General features: G+C 43.9%; 1 protein-coding gene across 2 annotated transcripts in view; it reads right to left on the bottom strand.

Annotated features, from left to right (window-relative positions):
- Positions 1–10,788: 10,788 nt before the first annotated feature.
- The window catches only part of ABHD5 (abhydrolase domain containing 5, lysophosphatidic acid acyltransferase), a 28,336-nt gene continuing 15,020 nt past the window's right edge, over positions 10,789–24,104 (bottom strand). For both annotated transcript variants that reach the window (XM_059818550.1, XM_009814664.2), the window contains exons 2-7: positions 23,851–23,936; positions 23,201–23,573; positions 20,086–20,240; positions 17,531–17,642; positions 16,789–16,975; positions 10,789–13,849 (exon numbers count right to left, since the gene is read on the bottom strand). In XM_059818550.1, coding sequence (XP_059674533.1) covers positions 13,760–13,849; positions 16,789–16,975; positions 17,531–17,642; positions 20,086–20,240; positions 23,201–23,573; positions 23,851–23,860 — 927 coding nt within the window. In that variant the 5' untranslated portion in view covers positions 23,861–23,936 and the 3' untranslated portion in view covers positions 10,789–13,759. The remainder of the gene's footprint in view (positions 13,850–16,788; positions 16,976–17,530; positions 17,643–20,085; positions 20,241–23,200; positions 23,574–23,850; positions 23,937–24,104) is intronic.

Below are 24,104 nucleotides of genomic sequence, written 5' to 3' on the forward strand. Positions count from 1 at the left end.
AAATGGTCTGATAAAACTCCAATCCATGTTCAGAAACAGATACAGGTGTGGGGCAGACCCAGGGGATGGATGGGACCTCGGGGGGCTTGTCCCACTGCCTTCACATCCCTCTGGATGAGATCTGTGGTGTCCTCCCTCCCAAGAAAAAAGGATGCACAAGGCTGGTACCAAGTGAGCTTTGGCCCGTGGCCTCCAGGCCGGGCCCCGTTTGCCTCTTGCCCCTTCGTTAGTTGTTCGTTGATGAGGCTGAGCTGGGGCAGGCTGTGGCAACCCTTTGCAAACAGGCGGCGAGGAGCCCTGCCCAGCTCGCGCAGTGGGTCACCAGATAAGGTCGGCTGATAGTGACTCTTTGCACCTTCGCCCTGACCGGCACCACCTCTGTGAGCTTTGCCAAGACCCATTGTCCGGGAACATAAAGAGTGGCCCTAACCTTCCCCCTAGGTACCAAATCAAATGGCATTTGTTTTCTTTCGCTTTCAGCAGGTTCTCTAATTATTAACTGTGCAGAAGGGCTTAGGGTTTACAGCGCGGGTTACTGCGGAGCACCTCGCTCGGGGAAGGTGCTCTGCACAAGCCAGGGGGGGGCTTGTTTGCTCCTTGGCTCTCCTGTAAGATAAGAAAGACATTGAACAATGGGAACCAAATAATCTTCCTTTTTCCCCCTTGACCATTAATTTGATTCATGGTACTTTTTGTCTGCCACTAATGAGTAATGAGCTACTTCATCTCCACTCCAGATCTATGCAGAAATGATAGGTAGACATCAGGCAATGTGAAAGACATCTAGATTTAACCCCTTTGCCCAACAATGCACTGCTAATAACACGTGCCTTGGAAATAGTGCTGTGGTAGCAGAGGGGAGAAGTATTTTTTTAAATTTACCTTTGATTAGGGACATACGTTTTTGGAGTGACGGCCTGCCAGAAATACAGTGTTACACAAGCTCTCATCATCCAAACCAGCATCCTGGAGTAGCTCATTTTTCTCTCTCAAGGTCATTTTGTTACTCTGCAATTGCACAAGCAAGGCAGGGACTAACAGGGTAAAAAGACAAAGAAGGTTTTGACTCACTCCCAGGAGCCCAGGGCCTTTAGGACTGTCCGTTTAAGTATATGTGTTTGAAATATTCCCCACGCTTTCTTTCAATTCAGTCATTTTTTGTGCAGCCCCTATGCAGTCTGGGGCACAGAAGTGCCACCCAGCCCCATAAGCCAGATGCCACAGGGTCCCGCTCTCCCTGTGCCAGGCTGGAGCCGTGTGAGGAGGGTGCTGTGCAAATACCTGAACCTCCTTCCCACCCATCCATAGCACGGAGAATCTTCTTTGGTCTCACGCTGAGCTGTCATAGCCAGAAACCCCCGTGCCAGGTCAGCCTTGCAGTCCCTCCAGCCCAGCCCCGTTTCTCCAGCAATGCCCAGTACAGCAGAGGCTCGGTGCCATTGGGACCAGTGTAGGCTACAGGCAGTGGCACCCCGGCTGGCAGTCAGCCCTCACTCATGCAGCCCTAGCTCACCCCAAGTGCGGGCAGGAGAATATATGTGTGGGTTAATAGCAGTGCCGAAACAGCGATGGTTTTCCAGAGCTCTCTGGAGCTGACTCATAGGACAGAGCTGAGCCAGAGATGACAGGGGGATAGAAATCAGGGCCCTGACAAGCTTCTCCATCCATTATCTATTTATTTTGTGCACTGTCTTCTTCTTCTGCCTGTTGGCAATGAGGAGAATTCATAAATGACGGCAATAAATGCGAAATGACAGCTGATCTTAATTGACCAAAGCTTCCTTGAAAAGCCTGGGTCGTGCTGGATATAATATGCTCTAAATGTAAAAATATAAGCCAGGAAATTACACCGGCAGTTTTACGTGCCTTTAATCGGGCGGGTTTTATGCTGCCAAGCAACAAAATCAAGGTGGGATCCGGTTGCAAGGGAGACTTTTTCCCCAAGACGGGAACTCTGCAGTTCGGCAGGCTCGCATTGCTCCTCTGCCCCACCGCCTCGGCTTCCCAAGCCTCCGGATTCGGGCTCTGAAGCGGCACCACTTGGTAGGGGTTTATTTTCTGCCTAATCTAACCTCATCTTTCCGGGCATCTGCCACCTGCTCAGTGCAGCCACCGCGCCGAGATGCAGCTGAGACGTGCCCGGAGGGAGCCCTGTATTTTGCTGCTGAGATTTTACCTTGGTGGGTTACTTATTTTCTCTCCAGCTATAATGCACCATGGACTGTTATTTTTCCCAGAAAACATTTCTTCTCTTAGGAAATGGGTGTTAATAGCAAGATGTCCCCTTATGTCCCATCAATTCTAGCACATTTCTCTCTGGAAACCGGCACGGGATGCCCAGGGACTGTTTGGGGCCGGAGGGAAGGATGGGGAGGCCAGGCACTATGCCAGCTATTCCTTTCAGGACAGGCAGGCAGTGCTTGGCACACCCCTGGCAGACCTCTCTCCCATCAGAGGGTATCCAAAAGCTGCAGTATTTTTCACCGCTCCCTGTGGGAACCGTGGACCAGTGAGCCAGGGCTGCAGTGGCCGCTCCTGCTTCCGCCTCGGGCTCGCTGCACCGTCTCGCTCCCCAAATTTCTTGGCTGAGTGGGCAGCACCTGGGATGCTGGGACACATGAAGGATGAGGGCCAAAGGAGAGGGGAAGGCGAGGCAGGGAACCTGAAAACAACAGCTTTTTTGCAGTCCTGCCAGGACGCTCCTGCTGGGGTTTCTTTCCCCGTCCCCAGGTTGGGTAGCGCTCCTCCCCGTCGCCTCCCCCCGCCTGCCATGCCAGCTCGGCTGGGGTTGTACTGCGGCACTTTTGTGAGAGCATCCCAGAGACTTCAAAACCTCCTCCTAGTCCTGGCAGAATGACTTGCAGCTTTTCCGAAAACTGGCAGGCAGCCTCAGTGCTTTACCATGGGAAGAGGGTTAACCCCTTCCCTCCTTTACTCCTTCTCGCCCCTTCGCCCCGCCCAGCGCATCGTCCTGCTGGTTTGACTGGGAACTGGCTGGGAGGAAGGACAGAGGAGGAAATAGTTTATTTTTAAGAGCATTTAGCCCTCAGGGCTCCGTGGCTCAGGGTGACGGGAACGCAGCCTCACCCCGACAGCCTGAGGTTTCATCCGTCACAAGACAAAATCATTCGCACGTGATTTTTGAAAAGGGCAATTATTGAGGATTTGGGGGTCGGTTTGTTGGCTGGGGGGGCATGTGTGAAACATTTAGAAGTGGGGACAAAAGATTTATCCTTCAGGTGCTGCAGGGAGGAGCTGGCAGCGGCTCACAGGGCTCCCAGCCCCGAAGGAATATTATTTGAAAGTTTTCCTATTTTCTAGCTCTGCGTAAGAGCAACCTGCAGGAACCGCGCCGCAGGGATCCAGGACTCCTGCCTCCTCTTCCTAGCTCTGCCTTGGGCTTGCAGCGTGATCTTCTTCAAGAACACCCGATTTCTTGGTTAATTTTCAAAAACATTACTTTTTTTTCCACAGGAAGCTTTGCAGGTAGAAAAAACACTGGGGTTCAATGCACTGCGGCTGCAAACCCAGCTATCCACCCGGCTCCTTGCTTTGCACCCAGTTAACGTGGGACCCTGGGGTGCTGCCTCTGTCCCCCCCTGCCACCGGGCTTCTCTGCACCCCCCACCTCCCCGGGGCACCCCTGTCCCCCTGCCGCTGCCTGGTCGGGAATAACCACCCTTCGGCCCTGGCAGAGGCTGGCCGGGATGGCCAGGGGATGTGTAGTGGGAGAGATGAGGGCTGAGGAGGAGGAAGGCTGAGAGGCTGCCGCAGTGAAGGGGTCCAGCCCAGTAAACCGGGCTTTAAACTTCTTCCTTCTTCTTTTGCAGACATGATTCCCACTCCTGCGATGTCAAGACTTCAGATTATGGGGAGATAAATTTAGAACAGATCTGAAAAGTAATTTAGAGACCTAAAAATAGCCTATGAGCCTGTCTATCCAGTGACTGTAAAAGCAGAAGGGAGGAGAAAGGAGAAAAAATGACTGGAGGGTGGGGGGAAATAGGAATAAACAATTATTAGAGGGGGCAGGCATGACAGAGAGAAATCTTGAGCACATGTGTGCCTGATCACTGGGATCAGAAGCCGGACAGCAAGCTATCGTAACTTGTCCCTGCACGCATTGAGAAAATGCAGCCGGCTATTTTGATATTAAAACTGAGAGGTGCTATTTCATGTCGCAGTGGGTAGCCCTGCGTGACTGCCCGCTGCTTCGCCCTCCGCACCCTGCCCCGGCCAGGGGCATCACCAGTGCCCGTAGCCCAGTGGGACGTGATCCCTGATCTTTCTTTCTTTCCCTGATAAAGTCATGGGAAACACCATTTGCCCTGCGTGCTGAACCAGATGCAGAGCTGGTGGGAATCGAATAGCAAAGGGGATTTTTTTTCAGGAATTTTGGGAAACTGAGTAAACACAACTCAGCTAGTGATGGAGGTTTGGCATGGCAGGGTTGGACCTGGGGACCATTGAACGCTCCCAGCACAGTAAACCAGGTCCAGGGTGCCACCAGGAAATCCAGCCAGGAGCAAAAGGAGATGTGGATGGAGACAAGTGGCAACGTATGAGCAAGGTGTCTGTCCCAGGGAGAAGCCACCCGCAGCAGGAGGCAGGGAGACTTACAGCATAGTGCAGGCAGGACTGGGTGCCCCAGCCAGAGCTGAAACGCGTCTCCTGGTCCCCCATGAGAAAACAGCATGGTGGGACCAGGGTGTTCGACCCCCATCACAGCACCAGACCTCCCAAGGGGAGCGCGGCAGTCCTGGGGAGGCATGAGGAAGGGGGCGGCGGGCGCTGCAGATGTTTCCTGCGCACTGAACGCGAGCTGCAGAGAGGAGATAAATGTCGACGCTGCGAGCTAAGCCTCACTTCGTATCGCACCCTGCTTTTATAACCTCTTCTTTTTAATATCCTGTTGAGACAAACAGCCTGTGCACATGTGCTGGGGGGACCTGCTGAGCAGCTGAGCATCTTAGGCATCTCAGCCTGAAAGATGCTCAAATGTCTCCCCCAAAGGGGGGGGGACACACGACATTTGAGCATCTTTCAGGCTGAGATGCTCTAAGAAATTTAGTATTGCAGCAAGCTCTAGGCTGCCAAATTACTCCTGGCCCAACCTTGGCTCCCTCAGGGGCAACAGAGAGACATGACATGGCCACGGGATCTGGGTTGGGCACCTTGGTTTGGTGGTGACAGACTATGGAGGACAGGGACTGCAGTGGGACAGGGAGATGATGTTACAGGTGCTGAGATGGTCAGTCCCAGGACTGATAGGATGCCATGGACATGTCCCACGTGATCTTTCTGAATGCCACCTGGACGCTTAATGCTTTTGTTTAGCTGGAGCTGGCATGCACGAATACGGGCGCTGGGTAGGCGAGACATGGCTTCACGTGTAAGGACACCATGAGTCTGTGTCCTTAAAATGCTCCTGGCTGCAGCAATGTCACCTCTCCTTCTGGATCTCCCATCACAGCCCTCTGGCCTGACGTACTTCTAGCCTCGGCACAAATCCCTGTTTCTGGAGGGTGTCGTTAGATGTCCGGCAGCACATGGAGTGAGGAGGCAGAGAGCAAGAGCTTCTCTTTTACGTGCACCCATCCGCCCTGATGACTGATGCTCGGCACACAGTGGCATTTCAATTTTCCCCTTGAACTGTGAATCGTGCCCTGTTTCTCTAACAAGCACTTTTGGGGCTGACATGGCATCCCTCGTGGGGTCTGTCACCACACTCCCACCCCTGATCGGAAGGACAGGTGCAGGGGAGGGCACGGGCATGGTCCGGGGTGTCACCTCTTCTCGCGCCATCAGCACCCAGACTGGGAAGGCAGGTGCCCAGCAGCCACGTCCAGCAGCACAATGCCCACATGGGCTTGGCCATGGCAATAAACCTCTAAACTGTGGGATGAGCTTTCAGCCTTACAGGCTTGCCCCAGCACCCTTTGGCATCCCGGCCAGCCCCATGCTCTACTCACCGTGGGGCCAGATCCTGGTCCCCGCCACGGGCTGGTCACTGTCCTGGGTGGGGGAGCCAAGGTGAGGGAAGCAGCCTCACCTTGCCCCAGCTCCCATGGTCACCAGCCCTACCAGTAAGGTCTGGTGAACTGTCCCTTCCCCTCGGCAGCAGCTGGTGCAGCCCCAGTTGCCCCAGTGAGGGAGTGGGCTGACTGGGAACGGCCAGAGGGGCACTTCCTAATCCCCTGTCCCCAGTTGTCAACACCAGGTGCTACTTTGGTGCCTGCCTCAGAAAACCCCCCACCCTTTTAATTAAGCGTGTAGCTCAGACTACTCGTTTCTGTCACTTTGGGGACAACCTATTTTTGCAGGGCGTGCTAAGCCTTTTGGCTGCTGTGCCCCTGCGGGGCAACAGGCCTTGGGTGTTGGGTCTCCGCAGGGGTGGTCCTTCCCTCGGGGACAGCAGGGTCTGTCCCCACCAGAGCTGCACAAACCTCAGCCAGCCCTTCCTGCGTCACTCTGTCCTAACAGTGACATGCAGTGGTGACACGCTGCAACGGAGGCTGGAGATACCCTTACGCTCGGCCAGAGCTGCTGCTACCAGCTACAGCAACTAACACGTTTCTGTAGCCACATTATTTTTTTTTTCTTACTAATGGGTTGGTATTAGCTCCATAATTAATTCTGCTCTTGTTTTGCACAGCATTGTTTTCTTCGAGCTCCCTTTTTGTTACACCCATGCATGCACACATGTAAGCCTACTACAAAATTTTCTGCGGCGATCTGGCTACGCAGCAGAAAAGCTGCTACCGCTTTTCCCAGGGCAGGGCCAGCGATGGGCTGCAGCATCTCCCGGAGTGAGCAGGGTGTACGGAGAGGCGAGGCTGGCACAGGCTCGCCACCATACCCCACGTCCCACACAGCCCCCACCGTCTTCCCATCTCTGGGGGTCTCAACACCCGCCGGTGACAGACCCACTGAAACATAGGGAGTTTCTCCTCGCCCTGCAGCCAAGGGCGGCCGCAGCCCTCCCTCTCAGCGGGCTGGCAGGGTGCAGCGCCCGTTCAGCCCTGGCAGAGTGTGCCCGTGGCCATGCCCCAGCGCACACTTCTGCACCGCTTACCTGCTGCTGCTTGCAGATCAAGTAGCTAATGTCTAAGCAGTCCCATTTAAACCCACAATCAAATTACAGGAACAAAATTAGAAGCCAGACTGGAGCCACTTTAAAAGTTGCCCCTTATTTAATAATTCTGTCGCAGTTATTTTTCCTCTTATCACCATTTATTCTCATTCTGGGGCTGGTCTGTAATCACAGAGGAGGTTCATTTGTGCTCCCCCCTCCTCTTTCCAATGTCTAGTCTTTCTGCTTGGATTTCATTTCTGCCTTGTGAAAAGACATTAGGATAAATAAAACAATGATGCAGTACTACAGAGGTCTATGTTAATGGGACCACACTGCACTCACCCCCTCCACAACCCTCCCTTTCCTGTATAAAAGGGGCAAATCAAATAGATGAAATTCCTATTTGACCCCTGCCCGTACCTATAGGTATCAATCTATCAGGTGTGGAAGAAAAAATTGCAATGCAGCTCTTTCCTTCAAGGCAGCGCTGCGCAGAAGCAGGAGCCTGGAAGAGGTGCCGGGGTGGTTTGGGAGCACCATCTCCCCTCTAGTGGGGCCTGCGCAGAATTGATGGAGGAAAGGAGGTGAGAGTCCCTGCTTCCCAACTGACGGAGGAAAGGAGGCGAGAGCCTCCCCTTCCCTCCCTGCTCCTGCTGTCCCCCTGCGCGGCCAACTGTGCCGGCCTGGAGGTATCGGGGTGGTGGGGCCGCACAGCCCCACTGGGGAGCTGGCTTGCACCGAAGGAGCCAGGCGAAATACTATTGCAATCATTTGCCTATTAATTAAAGATGTGACTCTATGAGAGGTTGGATTCATTCACCTGGCTGGATTTTCATCTGTTTCCAGATATTGCCAGGAAAAAAAATAAACACAGCTTTTCACCAGCCCTTCAGCATTTTGGTAAAATCTGATTTCAGATCCCTTTTAAAAACAAATCTATAGCTATTCTACAATAGGCAGACACTGCTGTGTGGTTAATAGTTGTTGTCCCCCAAACTACTGCTGAAATCTGCCAGTATTTAAAAAAAAAAAAATAGTTTATGCAACATTTTGGTGACAACTGCCTCTGTGGCACACCCCAGTTCTTCTTTTCTATGAACAAGGCATGACGCCAGCTCCCGGTAGGTACCGACTCAGGCATTTGCCGGCAGGAACCATGGCAGGTGCCACACAGCCTGGAAGCTGCTTTGGGGTGATGCACAAAGTCCCAGCACGGCCTGATCCCGCCTGTGCAGAACAGAGGGTTACCCACCGGCACAGTGAGCACGGGAGACCTCCGTGAAGGAAAGCGTGAGGATTCGTGGCCAGGGAGAGGCGTTCCCGACCGGGGGCCCTGCTGCACGCCAGGCCTCTTGCAGGGCATGGAGATGGGCTGAAAGCTGGGCAGGAGTCCGTGGGGGGGCGAGCCGGCCGGCAGGTTCTTTCCTTGGCTTTATCGGCGCCTTACCTGCACCCACTATTACCCTGCAAAGTTTCTTTGTAGAAACAGCCGCATATTCCTGAAGGCTTCAGCTGTGAGCAGGCTAACTGCCGGTGGATTGCTTGGACAGAGGTGTTTAAGATGCCCAAGAGGCTCAAAGGGTTCACCCTGCAGCTCCGGCAGCTGGACGTAGGGAATTATATCTTGAGTCAGGGGCACGCAGCAAGCACAGATGACAGTGGCACAGTGCTCAGGCCCTGCGAGCCTGGAAACAAGCCAGAGCCAAGGGCTGGACGGGGCTTACCATCCCACCGCTCTCAGGAATCACCGCATGCTTGTCCTCCATGCATGACCCCACTACCGGAGTCTTCCTTCCACCCGCACGCCCTCACTAAGCGGAGTGCGTGCAGAACGGTTATTTTCCTTAACCCTGTACTTATCAAAGCATCTACTGGGGACACCCACGAGGCAAAACTGGCCACCGGCACGTGGTCAAACACAGGGGCTCAGCGTCCAGCAGGATGAGCTGAGGGAGATCAATCTCACTCTCAGCAGGCGCCGACGAGAACACGAACCTCGGGTAAACGCGAGCAATAATCCCCTTTTCAGAGGGGTGCTCTAGCTGGGGGATTTGCATCCACTAAGCTGTTTAGCCTCCATTTTAGGTTTGAGCTCTGAGTGAATGCAAATGTCTTTAAATAAAGTCAAAGCAGAAAGGCTGCTGGCTATCAGGCAAGCATTTAAATATCACGAAGCTACAAAGGAAGCGATAGCCTCACCTTGCTCCACATACAGCTCCAGTCATTTACACATCAAGTAGGTGAATTCAAGAGTGCAGAAATAGACCTGTAAATATATGGAGATTCTGCGTTTGCAGTAGTTCATTTTCAAAGCACATCTACTTCTTAGCGTACATTTGGGGTCACACTCCACCTCACAGCCCTCACCCAGCCTTCCAAAACAAGCTGTTTCAGCTTGCTAGATTTCCTCTACAAGTGAAGCATAGAATACAAGTAAACACCTAACTTTTAGCGTTGTCACCACTTCCATCTTGCTAATTACTATCACAATTTATGTACATATCCAAAATGTCTGAATTTCAGTGCAGTATGTTCTTGCTACTTGTGTTCCTTGGTTTTAAAATACGTCACAAATATTTCCGTATTTTGTATTTCTACATTCTACTGACTCTATCCAAATCTTAAGGTAGGATATTCCTGTGATCAAAACACAACGAGGCAAAATGGAACGTAGCCAAGGCCCTCCACTCCTCTTGTAAAAGATGGATTTATGATCTTCAGTGACAAGTCTTGTTGTACATTTTGATTTTTCATCTTACCTCAGGCAGTCCAGTGTCCCCCCTACCTCATGCTTCGCCATCAGCTCATTTTTGACTCGTGAGAATCCCATTTCTGATGATTTCTCGAGCGCTGCAGGAAACAGCCAGTCTGAGGCAAAGGTGTCCAACTCGTGAAATAGCACTTGCATTCAGAGGACAAGCTTTAGCCAAAGCGGGGGTACCAAAACTTTACAATGCCCAACCATTTTCATCTACTGCCACTATTACCAAAAAGCAGTTGCGGCACACACCTGTTTCCTGGTCTGATCTCACTAGTCCCACTAAAACCTGTCTCTCTCCAGTTCCTTTAGTGGCGCACCCTTTGACAAGCTTCACTTGTGTTGCCTACAAAATAAATCCCCAGATGAAGGCTTCTGGCAACTTGGGTGTGCTGCCACGCTTAAACATCGCAGGATGGGCTGACGGTGAACTGGCCAACATAACAGAACGCAACAAAATGACAGATAGTTGGAGAAGCCCTAAGAAATTACCCACTTAAACAGCGCTTGACTAATAGCCTTAAGCTTCTGGAGGCTCACATTTTAATGAATGCTAGTAAAATAGGCAATCCTGAATACGACTGCCCATACATTGATTCCAGGTGGTTTTATTGTATTTAATTTTGTCTTGCTCCCAGTCAAAAAGCTGAATAATTGTGATGTGGAAGGGCTGGGAATTTGAGGAACCACAACGGACCACAGAGCGCGTTTCAGAGAGACTTTCACATCAGTTCAGCACAAACAGTTGTAGCAACCTTAAAAAGATAAGGTTTAAAAAGAAACGCCAGCATTGGTTTCATTCGAGTGAAACCAGATGACGGCATTTCTCCTGTTTGGACCCATTTTTCCCAAGTTCAACGCCTACAAATTCACATTCTCCATTTCCATTTCACAATCAGATACAAACGGGGACTTTTCTGCGATGGTTGTGAATCTTTTATTACAGAGTCTTACCAATAAATTACTTCCCCAAAAATCAAGTTATTCAGAACTAAAAATCTAATCTGGCAGGATTCAATAAGTAACAAGACAAACTCAGCCATGCAAGCAAAATATTACTAAGTTACTTTAATAAAATTTTATCACAACAACCTCAGGAAGAAGAGTGTGTCCTGGAGACTTAGACAGTTAATCTTGGATTTTATTAATATTTTGGATTCTTTTTGTTATGACCTAGCCTCTGGTACAAAGCTGTCTTCATCTTGCTGCTAGAATGGGACAGATCTTCGGGGGCATTTACGCCTATGATTCTTGTCTTACTTTATAGCACTGTAATAAAAGTAGCACCATCAGTGTTCAGTGCTCGCCGTGGTACATTTAAGCAACTGGTCATAGCACTGAAACAGAACTTCTGGAGAAACGGAGCTTATTCCTAGACAGTAATTGCTCACAAAAGATCTAGCTCCCAAGTCTTTTCAGTATGTGCCATTCATTTTCTGTTCAGCACCTCTTACGACGTTTATTAAAGTAACTTTATTGGGTTATGTTGAACACAACAGGATATTCAAAATTCCATCTTGACCTTCACAGCAGTATCTAATACTGCCTGGAAGATAACCAACAAACACGTTCTTTGTATATACAATCAGCTGTTGACAAACGCTTACCAGTTTCAGTTAAATACAAGAAAACCTAAGAACATTGAGACATTTGAAAATAAGCATTACTGTATTTTTAATGTATTTTGGATAGTTTAGCTCAACTTAATTACTCTTGATTTCCAGGGCTTAATTACACACAATTTTTACAAAGGCAACATCATGTCTTAACATTAATCAAACATAACATTTAAGATTTTTTTTTTTATTGTGCAAAACTTAAGCAGTCAGTCTTGTTAGTACAAGAAGCTGAAAAAGCAAGGGATATTTAAAATAATATTCACATTCAGTGTGCAATTTTTATCCCTACTTCCATCTTTTGTTGTGGAATCTAGAATTCCCACCAGTAAGTGCTATCTGAAAATACCAATAGTTTGTTTCCCCTTTTGTTACTTGGAGGAGACTCAGAATATATTTTTGCATTAGGTTTTTACACACAATTAAAACAGGTGTTTAAGTTGATAAATACAAATTAGACACTGAAAAGAGTGAAAAATACATACTGAAGGCATCCACCTAAACGGTGGCACAACTGACAATTTATAGCTTATATTCAAAAATATAACTAATACTCTGATTTTCCATTTTGAATTCAAGATTTTAGCAAATAACCAAAAATTTTGTTTAAAAATTCTGGCATCTGCCAATTGAAAAAGTAATTTACTTCAACAGTTAATTTTAATTAAAATCTGTAGCTTGGCAGATATCAAGTGCTACCAGTCAAGGCAGTCACAAAGACTGTTTGATGTTTACATAGCACCATATAGGTAAATATCTCCTTCAGAAAGAGAGGTATCATGTTCGGCTGGGAACATAACCAGAGTATTTCCTGAATATTTTAGGTATCTTTGCCTTCCACATCATAAATATGTGCAACAACTCCTTAATTTGAGAAAAAAATGCACAGAGTTCCACTCAAGCTTTAAAATGGTGCTATCATTAATACAAATTCTCTATGTATAAAAGTATCAAGAACTCTTCAGTAGTCCATTTAATATTCAAAAGCAGATCAATAGTTTTATGTAAACTTGTTAAAAAACAAACCCCCACATAATTTGGCTTTAAAGTGACAAAGTATTTTGCTTAATATAATTTACTAAGCATGTGAAGAACTAACTTCAAACTACGATTTCAAAAAGATGCAGAGACTGGATTATCTCTGATATAGAAATACTCAATTAAAATATATAATTATATAATGAATCTCCAAGAAATATAATTTGTTACAGTGGTATTGTTCATTCCAGTAATAATCCTTCCTATAAGGAGGCTGCACGTTAACTAAAATACACTAACCCGTCGTAGTTCCCAATTAGAGAACATCAGTATTCTCCCTCTGCCTCTCCTCCACCTTCAATTTACTAAAAAGCAGACTAGGTTTTCTACCTAAAGAAAAAGGGAATTACGCTCACTATCCAGATGGCCGCTCCCTAGCCCTAATCAAAATCTTGTCAACTTATCTATAATTGTTAAGTTTAGGCTAGTAACAAATCTTGCAGTAAAGTGTTAAAAATAGATGGAGTAACTAACAAGCCATCTTCTGTATTTTAAAATCACTGAAATCTACGTATCAAAATATTTATGGAAGCATGAGTGCTGATGACATCATTGACTCTTACAAACTGAGCCTTCCGTAAAAATTGCACAGATGGAAAAAGATGCCTTGAGATAAACTGAGATAAAATCCAACAGAAGAAAGATTTCCTAATATTGAGCCCCACTTCCTTACAAACACACATACTTCAGTGACAGACACTGCTCATTATTTTGGCCCTGTCCCTCTCCCAAACTCAGCTTCATAAGCTGTTATCACTCCAATAAAAAAAAAAAACAAACCTCTTAAAATATTGTATATAGAGTTCTGGATTCCAAAACTAAAATGTATAAGAAATTTCATATTCCTGCTACAAAACATCAACTAAAAATATGAATGTTTATAAAGAAACCAAATTGCATTTTATATCTTGTATCTGTATCAATAAAGTTCTCTGTGTTAGTGGAGAATTCAGCATCTTTAGAAATTCAACATGTGCAAAATTCAATTACATTTTGAAGAAAATTCCGGTTTAAAAAGTTGTATGTAATTTCATATATGACAGGCCAATAATCTAAAGACCAATCTCAAACAAAGCTGTACAAAGTTTGCTTCAAATCTCCCTACACGCCCCCCAAAAGGCACTAAGTGGTTTAAGTGTGCAAATGGCTTCTTAGAAGAAACAGTGTGCAAACAGAGCCTGTTCCATCAGCTCCGCATTCTTTAGTGATTTCCTAGAGAGTATTGCTATTAAACGCTATCTACGGTATGACTTTCTAAAGAACAGGAGACAGTCAGTCCACAGAATCACAGATATCTTTCACTTTCTGATTGAAGTCTTCAGGCTGATCAGCATACACATAATGACCTGCACCAAGGATAGCCTAGAGGATAAAGGTGAAGAAACAGGTCAAAATCACAAGAATGTAATAAACAAATAAATCAGTCCTGGGATATGTGAAGAACTTGACTTTTACACATTACCTACTTCATACATTATTACTTGAAAAGACAACTAGAACTGATGTCTTGCACCCAGCCTGTGTTAATGCAGTTAGCACAACTGCTGCCGGGAGGTGGTATCGTACAGCCTAAAAAGGACTGTAAAAATAAGGAAAAACGAAAGCTTGTTTCACCTGTTGAAGAACTTTGCTGCACAGGAAAAGAGGGTAAAAGTACTGCTTATTCAACGGCACACCTTGTTGAAAAAAACCACCGTTCAAGCAGACACAAGTCACTGCAAAACAAACTCAGGAGAACGTGCTTCACATATCAAACTTCTGATTCATCTCAATCCCCTTCATTCTCCACTCAAATAGTTCTGCCAGGTTGCTCTTTAGTTCTGTAATTGTTTGCATTACAGAGAGCATCAAATCATTTGTATTCTCGTTATAAAAATGATATGGAAAAGACTAAAGAAGGTATTAAGATAAATGATTAAGAATTCAGAAGCTTAAATTGCTGGGGATTTTCTAGACTTGCGGAAGCAGATTTCAACCCTCCAAATTAATGACTACTATGTTAAGCAGGTACAAGTGGCCAAGAAGGCCAACGGCATCCTGGCCTGTATCAGAAACAGTGTGGGCAGCAGGAGCAGGGAGGTGATCGTGCCTCTGTACTCGGCGCTGGTGAGGCCGCACCTCGAATGCTGTGTTCAGTTTTGGGCCCCTCACTACAAGAAGGACATTGAGGTGATGGAGTGTGTCCAGAGAAGGGTGACGAAGCTGGTGAGGGGTCTGGAGCACAAGTCTGATGAGGAGTGGCTGAGGGAACTGGGGTTGTTCAGTCTGCAGAAGAGGAGGCTGAGGGGAGACCTTATCGCTCTCTACAATTACCTGAAAGGAGGTTGTAGAGAGGTGGGTGTTGGTCTCTTCTCCCAAGTGACAAGTGATAGGACAAGAGGAAATGGTGTCAAGTTGTGCCAGGGGAGGTTTAGATTGGATATTAGGAAAAATTTCTTCACCAAAAGGGTTGTCAGGCATTGGAACAGGCTGCCCAGGGAGGTGGTTGAGTCACCATCCCTGGAGGTATTTAAAAGACTGTGGATGAGGCACTTAGGGACATGGTTTAGTGGTGGACTTGGCAGTGTTAAGTTTACTAACCTGTGTTGATGATCTTAAAGATCTTTTCCAACCTACATGATTCTATGGTTCTAAGTAAAATCCAAATGATGCCATATATGGGGGGAAACCCCCACATTTGTGACCTAGATTATTTTACAGAAACTATGTAACAAAATTAAGGCCTTAAGTAACCACACACAGGGTCGTTACCCTATTTCTATAATTTATCATTCTCTGCCAAAACTGGTACGAAGCAAGCTATCACCATAATGTATGGCAAAAGTACTTGACCTATTTTCTTTCCATTTTATAATCAGTCCAAGATTAATTTGTATTTAAATCTATTTTTCCCCTTCCTCTATTAAAATACTCCCTCTTAAGTCTCTATTGAAGCCCATAAAAGTATAGCTATGTTTTTGTGTTATAAAAAGCCACAAACTCAAAGTAAAAATTAATTAAACACACATAATAAAACCCCAGAACCTCTGTGCATTTTACCAAGGATGGCACTGCCAGTCCATGTCTCAGCCTCAAGAGGAGACTTTCCCTCCTACGGTTTTTTGAGTGTCCCTGTAATTTCTACCACTCCAATTTACCTTTTAGAATCTGTATTTGGCTTGATAAAATTTTAACCGGGAATACAGTCAAGTTTTCCACAGTCCCTTCTAAAAGCCATTGACCAGACCAGAAAAATCTGCCTAGTATATGGTATATGCTTAACCTAGCAATACATTGTACACTTCTCAACAGTGACTTTTTGTTACAACTTTCTCTCCGGTTAAGCAGTTAAGTGACACTTTCAGTCTGGATGTCAACATTGATGAAACATATTTGTGCTCTTTAACACATGTAAGCAGTTCAATAACAGTGTCTTTTCTCTGAGTTCCGGCTCTGATGTCATCTATATCAAGATTATAACATTTTATTTGAATGACTTGTTGTAGTATATTATCAACATCGCATACTGTACACTTCTGTCCAGAAAGATCTAGACATCAGTAAGACGACAGCTGGTGTATTCAAACATTTTATCACCCTACAGCATTGTAACATAGATGCATATTCAATTATCACAGCTGACCGATGTGACAATGCGTGAAGAATACTTTTAAATTTGTTTGCTTTTATAGGAATCAACGAAAAATGCAGTGTGCACATTTGCATCAAGTTACAAGTACACACATTTTAAATGATAATGCAATACCTCTGAACAAGAATCTACTAGCTAGGAAGACAACACTAAGTATTTTTTTAATGACTTAAAGAAAGAAGCTTACAAGAATCCAAGCACCAGGTACAAACCACTCATCAGAGAAATAAAACCATTATACAGACAGATTAGAACAGTTTATGAAAGCTTCCTCACTATGGCATACATAGATGCAGATATTAGGACTGCTGTGGTTTAAAACACAGACAAAACCCGAGATACTTACCAGTGACCACAAAAACTACTTGTATTAGCACACTGTAGAGCAAAGTATTCTGTAGAGCAGAAGAATGACCTTGCTCAAAGACCTAATTCAGGTTCTAGTGCTACAGTAAGTTTCCTTCTTACTCTGGGAACTCAATACTCTTTTGTCTAGGTTTTCTCTGACCTAACACTTGTTTTCTCTCCCTCTGTTACAGAAATCAGAAGTTATTACCCTGGGATTTATATCAAAGGGCCGGCATTTCCACAGTTGGTATTAAAAAAAAAATAGATACGATTTAAACAAATCCACACAGTAAACAAACAACTGCTTTAAAAGTCAACTTACTATTGTCTTCACATATGAATTTGGTCTCAGAGACTGGATAGTGCTGCCAGAATTGCCATCTATACATGAACGTGCTCCATAGACCACAGTGATAGGAATGTCTTGATCCATTTGTGGAATCCGTTGCAGCATTGGCCTTTTTGCCCATCCGTAAGGAATAGTCATGTTCTTGAAAGCTGTTTCACCACTTCAAGTCATTCAAAAGGGTAAAAACAATTAAATTTCCATTGGATCTGCCATTTCTCTAAATTGGAGTATCTGTGCCTTTTGGTAACACAGACTGCAACAGTACATGAGGCTGGGATTATTTACTATTAAGAAATATAATTATGTTTTCAAGGTTTGCATGTAATTTTCAACAGAAAGAGCCTATGTTTTTACAGTACTGAGTGATAACACTTAAAATAATGAAATGCCTTATTTTAAAAGTTTTTTAAGGAATTCTTTACAAATTAAACCATTGTAACAAATTTTTAATTGAAAATTAGTGTCCAAACTCTCTCAGAATTAACACACAGGTAGTTTAGAAAAAACATAGAATGAAGATAGCTTTTACATTTATCAGTTTCTGGAATTCAGAAAAAGAGCAATGCTATTTTTTTTCTTCAATTAATACAACAAATGCTATAATTTAAAAAAAAAAAAAGCATGCACCCTGTTGCCATGGCCATTGGAGGGAGTAGCAGGCACTCAGTAAATGAAAGACAGACTTCAAAACATACAGTGGGAAACTCACACTCACCTGGGTGACTGTACATTGCAGTGATAGATATATTCAGCCACAGTGTTATCATCAAACATCGATGAATATTTTCGCTTGAAATCTGGTCTTAAACGCTGAACAAGGCTCAACCCTGTTAAAACAAGAAAACACTATTAGAGGAGGAATTAGTATAGACAACTTTATCAGATTGCCTAACGCTTTTCATTACAAACCTCCAAACACGTTCCCTTGAAACTCGTGGCTAAGCTTGATGACTTCTAAACCAATGTTTTGTTTCACAACTTGCATGTATTAGGAAAACACAATGGCATTACACCAAACAGGAACAAAACAAATATTCTCAAGGATTTATTCTGCACCAGAAGAGGGGCAATTCAATCCCTGCTGAATACCTATGGGGAATGTTTAAGAAGGGCCACTGCAGCAATAGAAGAAATATGCAAAGGGGACCAGCAAAAGGGCTAAGCAGAGTATCTTTTTGCCACCAGTTTAGTCTCACATGACACCAACACTGTCTTTCTCCTTGCTCTGGCAGCACCGGGCGGGCCAAAAGCATTCCACCTTTCAGAAAAAGAAGGCAGTGTTGAAAAAGCTGGGCTGTCTTTCTTCCTTAGATATAAGTCTGTGCTCTCCTTTTACAGAACAGTCATCTTCTGAAGCTAGTCCATCTAACTAGTGTTTAGCTGAAAGAACAGAAGTCTATGCTGAAAAACAGGTGTAGAAATCTTGACCTTAAGTATGAGACACAAGAACTGGTATAAATTAAGAGATATAACCTAGGAAAGCTATTGTCCCCACGCTCTCTTAACAGCCAAGTAGAGAAGCAGGTCCAATCAGGGGGCAGTTCAGGCTTTCTAAAGTTAAGCTCCTATTCGGAATCACTTCTTTAAGGAAGAAGCCTCTTTTAGTTGACCAGATGGATCTTTGGGACGAGAGCCTCACCAAAGGCTAGTCTTAGTCTAAGAATATTATTCATCCCTGAAGAGACAGGCTCGCAGTTTACCACTTGGGTTTATCAACTGAAAATACTGTTGTAAATCTGTGCAATTATGATGATGTCACTTCTTCCCACCCGTCCCTGGCCAACAGCCTGGTACTATTTATGTAGACCTTGTCACAGTGATCTATGCTTTTGTAACCTTGAGATTAGACTATTGCAACACGCCCTTACGTATGCTTTAAATCAATTTAGAAAACTAATACAGTGCAAGAGAAAATAATTCCCTTATGAAACAGCAATTTAAGTCCTGAAGTGATGAAGATTTTGCAAACATTCTGCAATTTGCTCCGCTGCTTGTATTTTCTCTATAGAGAGTTCAATTGCTGGACTTCCGTCTTTTTCTGTCTGTCTGTCTGGGGTTTATTTTAACACCAACAATACAGTTGGCTTGGAATAAGAGTACCCAGAAGAAAAAAGACTAATTCTGTGTCTTCCCCCACTATCAGCATAGAGGCCACAGCATGCCCATTTCCAATAACTAGGGGACTGAAAGTTCCCAAATTATAGAATTCACCTTCCGTTTTGATAAAAAGTGTTTTGTCTGTGGGTCCAATTGCAAAACCATTCTTCCCTGGGAATTTACAGGGGAGAATGAAACAAGGAGTCAAGGAACCTTCTCCAAGAACTGTGCTTCACCTGTCAAGAATTGCACATTAAGTTGATGATGGAAAACTTTTTTAAACACATGGAGTAAGAAATGGATAAAAAATTTTGAAAAGCACTGCTCTCCGCAGTGATGAAGAGGTGAGTTAATTGTGAGTTGTGAGGGGCCTGAAAGATATCTTTTTCCAAGCCTCTCCAGCAGATACTCCTGTAGTACAGAGAGTAATAGACAGATAACCTCTTTCCCCTCTAGAAGGAATACGTATGATGAATTTAAGATTTGATCGCACCCTTCTCCCCATACCCCACATAAACTAAAACCATAGTATTTTTGGTCCCATACCTAGTCCTAGTATTAGGGCATATAGAGTTTATCTAACATCTCATCAGTGCTGTTGAAGAAACGTAGAAATATGAAGGACAGATTGCCACTGTAATGCAGGACACCAATGAGACCCACAAAATTTGCTAGAGTAATAAGAAAATGGCTAACGGAAAGAAACCAGTTTCAATTTAACCTCTCTAAACTCAGGCCAAAGACAAATGAGTTTGTGAGAGACTGCCTTCTAATGTTAACTAGATTTGGAAATCCTGTTTGTCCATCAAACTGCAGTTGGAAGGGAAACTAAATGGACTGTGACCAGAGGCAAACAGAAAAAAACCTTTTCACATTGATGCCTCTTTGTCAGACTTCCCCAACAGATATCCACATAATCTGGCTCACTATAACTGTAGCCTACAATAATATAATGTAGCTTGCTATAAACTATTGTACTAGTATTTCTAATAGAAAGAGCTTGCCCTCTTGTCTTGAAGAGTTCATCTTTCTTCAACCCCTCCCACATTCTCCCCCAACTCTCTTCTCTGTGGGCGATACAGGCTTGCAACAAAGCTTATTGTAATGTGGTATCTGCCCCATATCTACGTTTAATGAAAACAGAAACGGTATTTAAAAGTAGCTAAAACTCACCAAAGGGTCCTGCTATCCTCAGCCCAGCTAATGGATTAAATGGACTCAATATAGCTCCTAGTGCTTTGATCCAGATTGGAATTGGTCTTTCGTGTTCAGCATTGTCAGGCCTCTCTGGAAAACCCCATGGCTCCACTAAGATAAGATGTTTGACCCTGTTGGCAAAAAAGGTTCAGAGGTTTAGAGTACATTAATTTTTCTTCAACTGAGTACGATGGAAATATGCTATCTGTGGACTATGCAACCTGCTTTAGTCACTTCTATCATACTGACTTATTTCCTAGTTTCTGATTCATCAATGGTTTTGCTTTTGATTGCTGATTAGAGAGAGATTGAACTGTATGAACACCAGAAACTTGGAAGCTCATGTCGCCCACTGTCATACACATTTGAGAAAAAGGCCAGTCTTGTTTCTATTTTTAAAAATAGCCTAAGCTATATGCTCAATCAATATTATTTGCAGAGGCAGTTTAATTTGAGAGAAAAGAAGATAATTGCATCTGTTTCATTTAAGTAAACTTGCTAAAAGTCTTTCTTTTCCAAGCCATCTAAGACCTCTGTTCTAAGAAGAGATGCAATTTATCTGAAAAATCATCTTATTAAAGTAAAATCTGAGCTGCGAGAGGCAGAGCAAAATTAGCCGATATTTTCTAAATGTATTGATTTTAGGTCATGAAAGAAGCGTCAGAGAGACAATTTATAGAAGTATTACTCAAAGGTGTCTCAGTACAGAGAGCATAGTAGGAGTCTCCAGCACATGCAACTGCCAATCACTTCATGCTGCGAGTCTCCCTCAAGCAAAAAATCTATTTAATCTTGGTAGATTGGAATCGTCCATTTCTGTTTAATCCCGTAATAACACCTACTCTAACTGTGCTAGATGCTGCCGATTTCTGAAAAAGTGATTCTTAACTATAGTTTTGCGTATTTAAGGTGGTTGTCCATGCAAGCTTCATCATCTTTACTTTCTTCTTCATGACCTCCTTCTCTTTCAAAGCCATGCGATTAGATACTTAATACAGCAGAGTTCTTAGTGTCTGAAACAATGTCAGAAGTGATTCCAAAGGCTATTTCTGGACTATAATCAGTTGGGAAACCAAAAATCTGTGCTTGAAATGAGGGGTTGAAAAGGATTAGCCTCACAAAGATGTTTCTTGGCTGTCAGCTCAGACATGAGCGTATTTGCACACAGCAGCAAACACCAATGGTAAGAGTGGACAGGGTAGAATTTAACTGTACAAACCAAGCAGGAGAGATTAGAGGCTAAGGAACGCAAGCAATGAGGAGCCGTTCAGGACAGCCACACATTCTGTGCATAAACTATGGCATTAAACTAACACAGCAAACACATGAATAAAATAGAGTAAGCTTTTTTTCATGTTTCCTCTCTTAATACTTTCCTTCCTATTTGGCATGTCTCCTTTTCATAATCAAGCCTAAAACATAACCCAGGATAATGGGAAGTTGACCATGAGAATCATTCCAAAAGTAATAGTCCAGAAGTTGAAGTATTTGAAAATCATGACCCACCACCAGCTGGGAATATTCTAAATGGGAATCTTTTTGTATTAGTAACCTCAGATGTCCCATGAACAACTTTGGTACAACATAGTAAATTATCGGGTCATCTGAGCTTGGAGAAACAGGTCTACTTTCCTGACAATATGTATCCAGAATCCCTTAAGCCTCTAATGCATTGTTAGATAATCTGGCTGAAAGCTGTGCTATATTTAGCACTTGATTCAATGCTATCTTAAGATCCTACCAGTCAATTTTCTAATTTGATGGTGTTAGTTTAATTTCAGAGAAACATTAGTAATGTGAGAGCATAAACTGAAACACCCCCAAATTAATTAACCCCAACTAAGCACAGGGAAACAAAGCGTCACTTTCGATGTAAGTCAGCACAGGGCAGAAACAATACCCTGTACCACAGGGAGAGGGTAGCGCCATTTATAGATACTTCAGAAAAAGGGTAAGGAACTTCTAAGTGATCCCTACAAGAAACTAACTACAGTCAGCTAAAAAGTTGCTTTATGCCCAAAAAGGATAACAGGTTTACATCCCTAGAGCAGAGGACTGCATTTCTTCATTGCAGTTCTGGATTTAGACACACACCTACTTTCACACATCATTTCCAGCAGCATGTGCCAGCTGTTGTCCACTTGGAAAGAAAGAAGCAAAGTGTTTTAGGAAAAAATTATGCATGAATTTATTTCAAAATCACCAAATGAGAGACAAAAAAATGTATACAGTATAAATCAATGTGAATATAAAAGAGTAAGATATGTTTTGTATAATATAGAATCTGCCATACGATGTGGAAAGCTAAACTTATATTCAGTTTTTCACAGGAGTCCACTATGTGTATCTAAAAAAAAGCTATGTCCTTTTTTGATACAGAATGACCTCAGTTGGTGGCATCCTAGCTCACCAGGGGCTATATAACCAGACTATATAAAAAAAAAAAAGAGACAAATTACTCCTTTAAGGGAAAAAAATGGATTAGCTGTTGGCTACAATGTGGTGCAGAAAATGCTGATGAAATACAATTACAGGACTGCTGTGGCTGGGTTGTTTTGCAAAGAAGAAATACGAAGTGGCATACAGACAATTTAAATCAAACAGTCACTAAAACCACTTTTACATCATCATGCTGGCACCAGGCTGACTGCTAGCATATAAGCATAAATTACCTAGGGGAATTACATTCAGAAGTTTCAGGGTTATCCATAATAATGGGAAGTTTGGCAGAAACAGGCCTATTTTCCCTTCACAAACCTATGTTTGATCAGAGATGTCATAAAACATTCACCCATAAATACGATCTTTGCTATTTCACCTTATAACATGGAAAAGGGGTACTGAACAAAAACAAAGAGGTACAGAAAAATACACAGAAAAGCATGTTTACCATATCTACTTTTTTCTGTTCACCTGGAAACAAACCATACAATTAATACTTCGGGTTTAAAATTCAGTATCAAGTTTATTTACATCAGCACAGTCATTTACTTAAAGATAATCTATGAAGAGCCTGATGAAATAAAATCTGTGTTAAAATCACTAGTCAAATACAGGAAAGGAATTCCTTCATTCCTTTACTTTCACATACCTTGATGGGTATTTTAATGAGTAAGCAGCAGCCAGGAATCCACCTAGGTTGTGTCCAAGTAAAATCATTTTTTCTAACCCCACCTCCTTTCTCCATTCTTCTATAGATTCCACAAACTGATTTTCTGCTTCCCGAGCATCAGTGTCAAAGTGTGGTCTACTGCTACGTCCAAATCCCAAGAGGTCGAAAGCATGAACGGTCCTGTTCTCACAGAGATCTTCAAAATTGAGAGCCCACAGTCCAACACCTCCTCCAAACCCATGCAGGAGAACAAGCGGAGTTTTACGTGAAAGGTCCGGAGAGAATGTCACTGTCCATATTTTATTTCCATTAGATATATACACATATCGTTTACTGTATGTGCTTGCAATACCTGAAGAAAGAGTGGGAAAAAATTATGTTGCTAGACATGCCTGATAAAATATGAAGTACATTCTATGGAAACCACTGTTTTAAATAGGAGCTCTCTTTCGAAGGAGAAAGCCCACAATCAAATATCTAAATAAGGGAACAATGAAAATCTAATTCTAAACCTGTTTATTTCATTACAGTGTAAAAGCCATATTAATAAAATTCTTTTATTACATTTAATGTAAATTTATAGAAAACCTAGTTATATCTATAAATCTTATTAAAAAACAAAGACTTACATTTTAGCATTTTGTCCTCAGCCTCTTTAAGGTGTAGCAGTGACGTGGGACACCAGGCGGGAAGCCAGCTGAATAACCATCCTAACCTACAACAGCAATACAGAATAAAAATTTCTTGAGCAAGATGGTAATTTCTTGCACCATTTGATGCTTTGAAGACATTTCTTTTGCTGTTGTTCATAGAAGAACCCATGTAAACTACACGCCATGCAGGGCAGGAGTGTGCAGTGGGAGGGAATTCACTTTCTCCTGAC

Source organism: Gavia stellata, chromosome 6, assembly GCF_030936135.1.
Source record: "Gavia stellata isolate bGavSte3 chromosome 6, bGavSte3.hap2, whole genome shotgun sequence".
Lineage (NCBI taxonomy): Eukaryota > Metazoa > Chordata > Aves > Gaviiformes > Gaviidae > Gavia > Gavia stellata.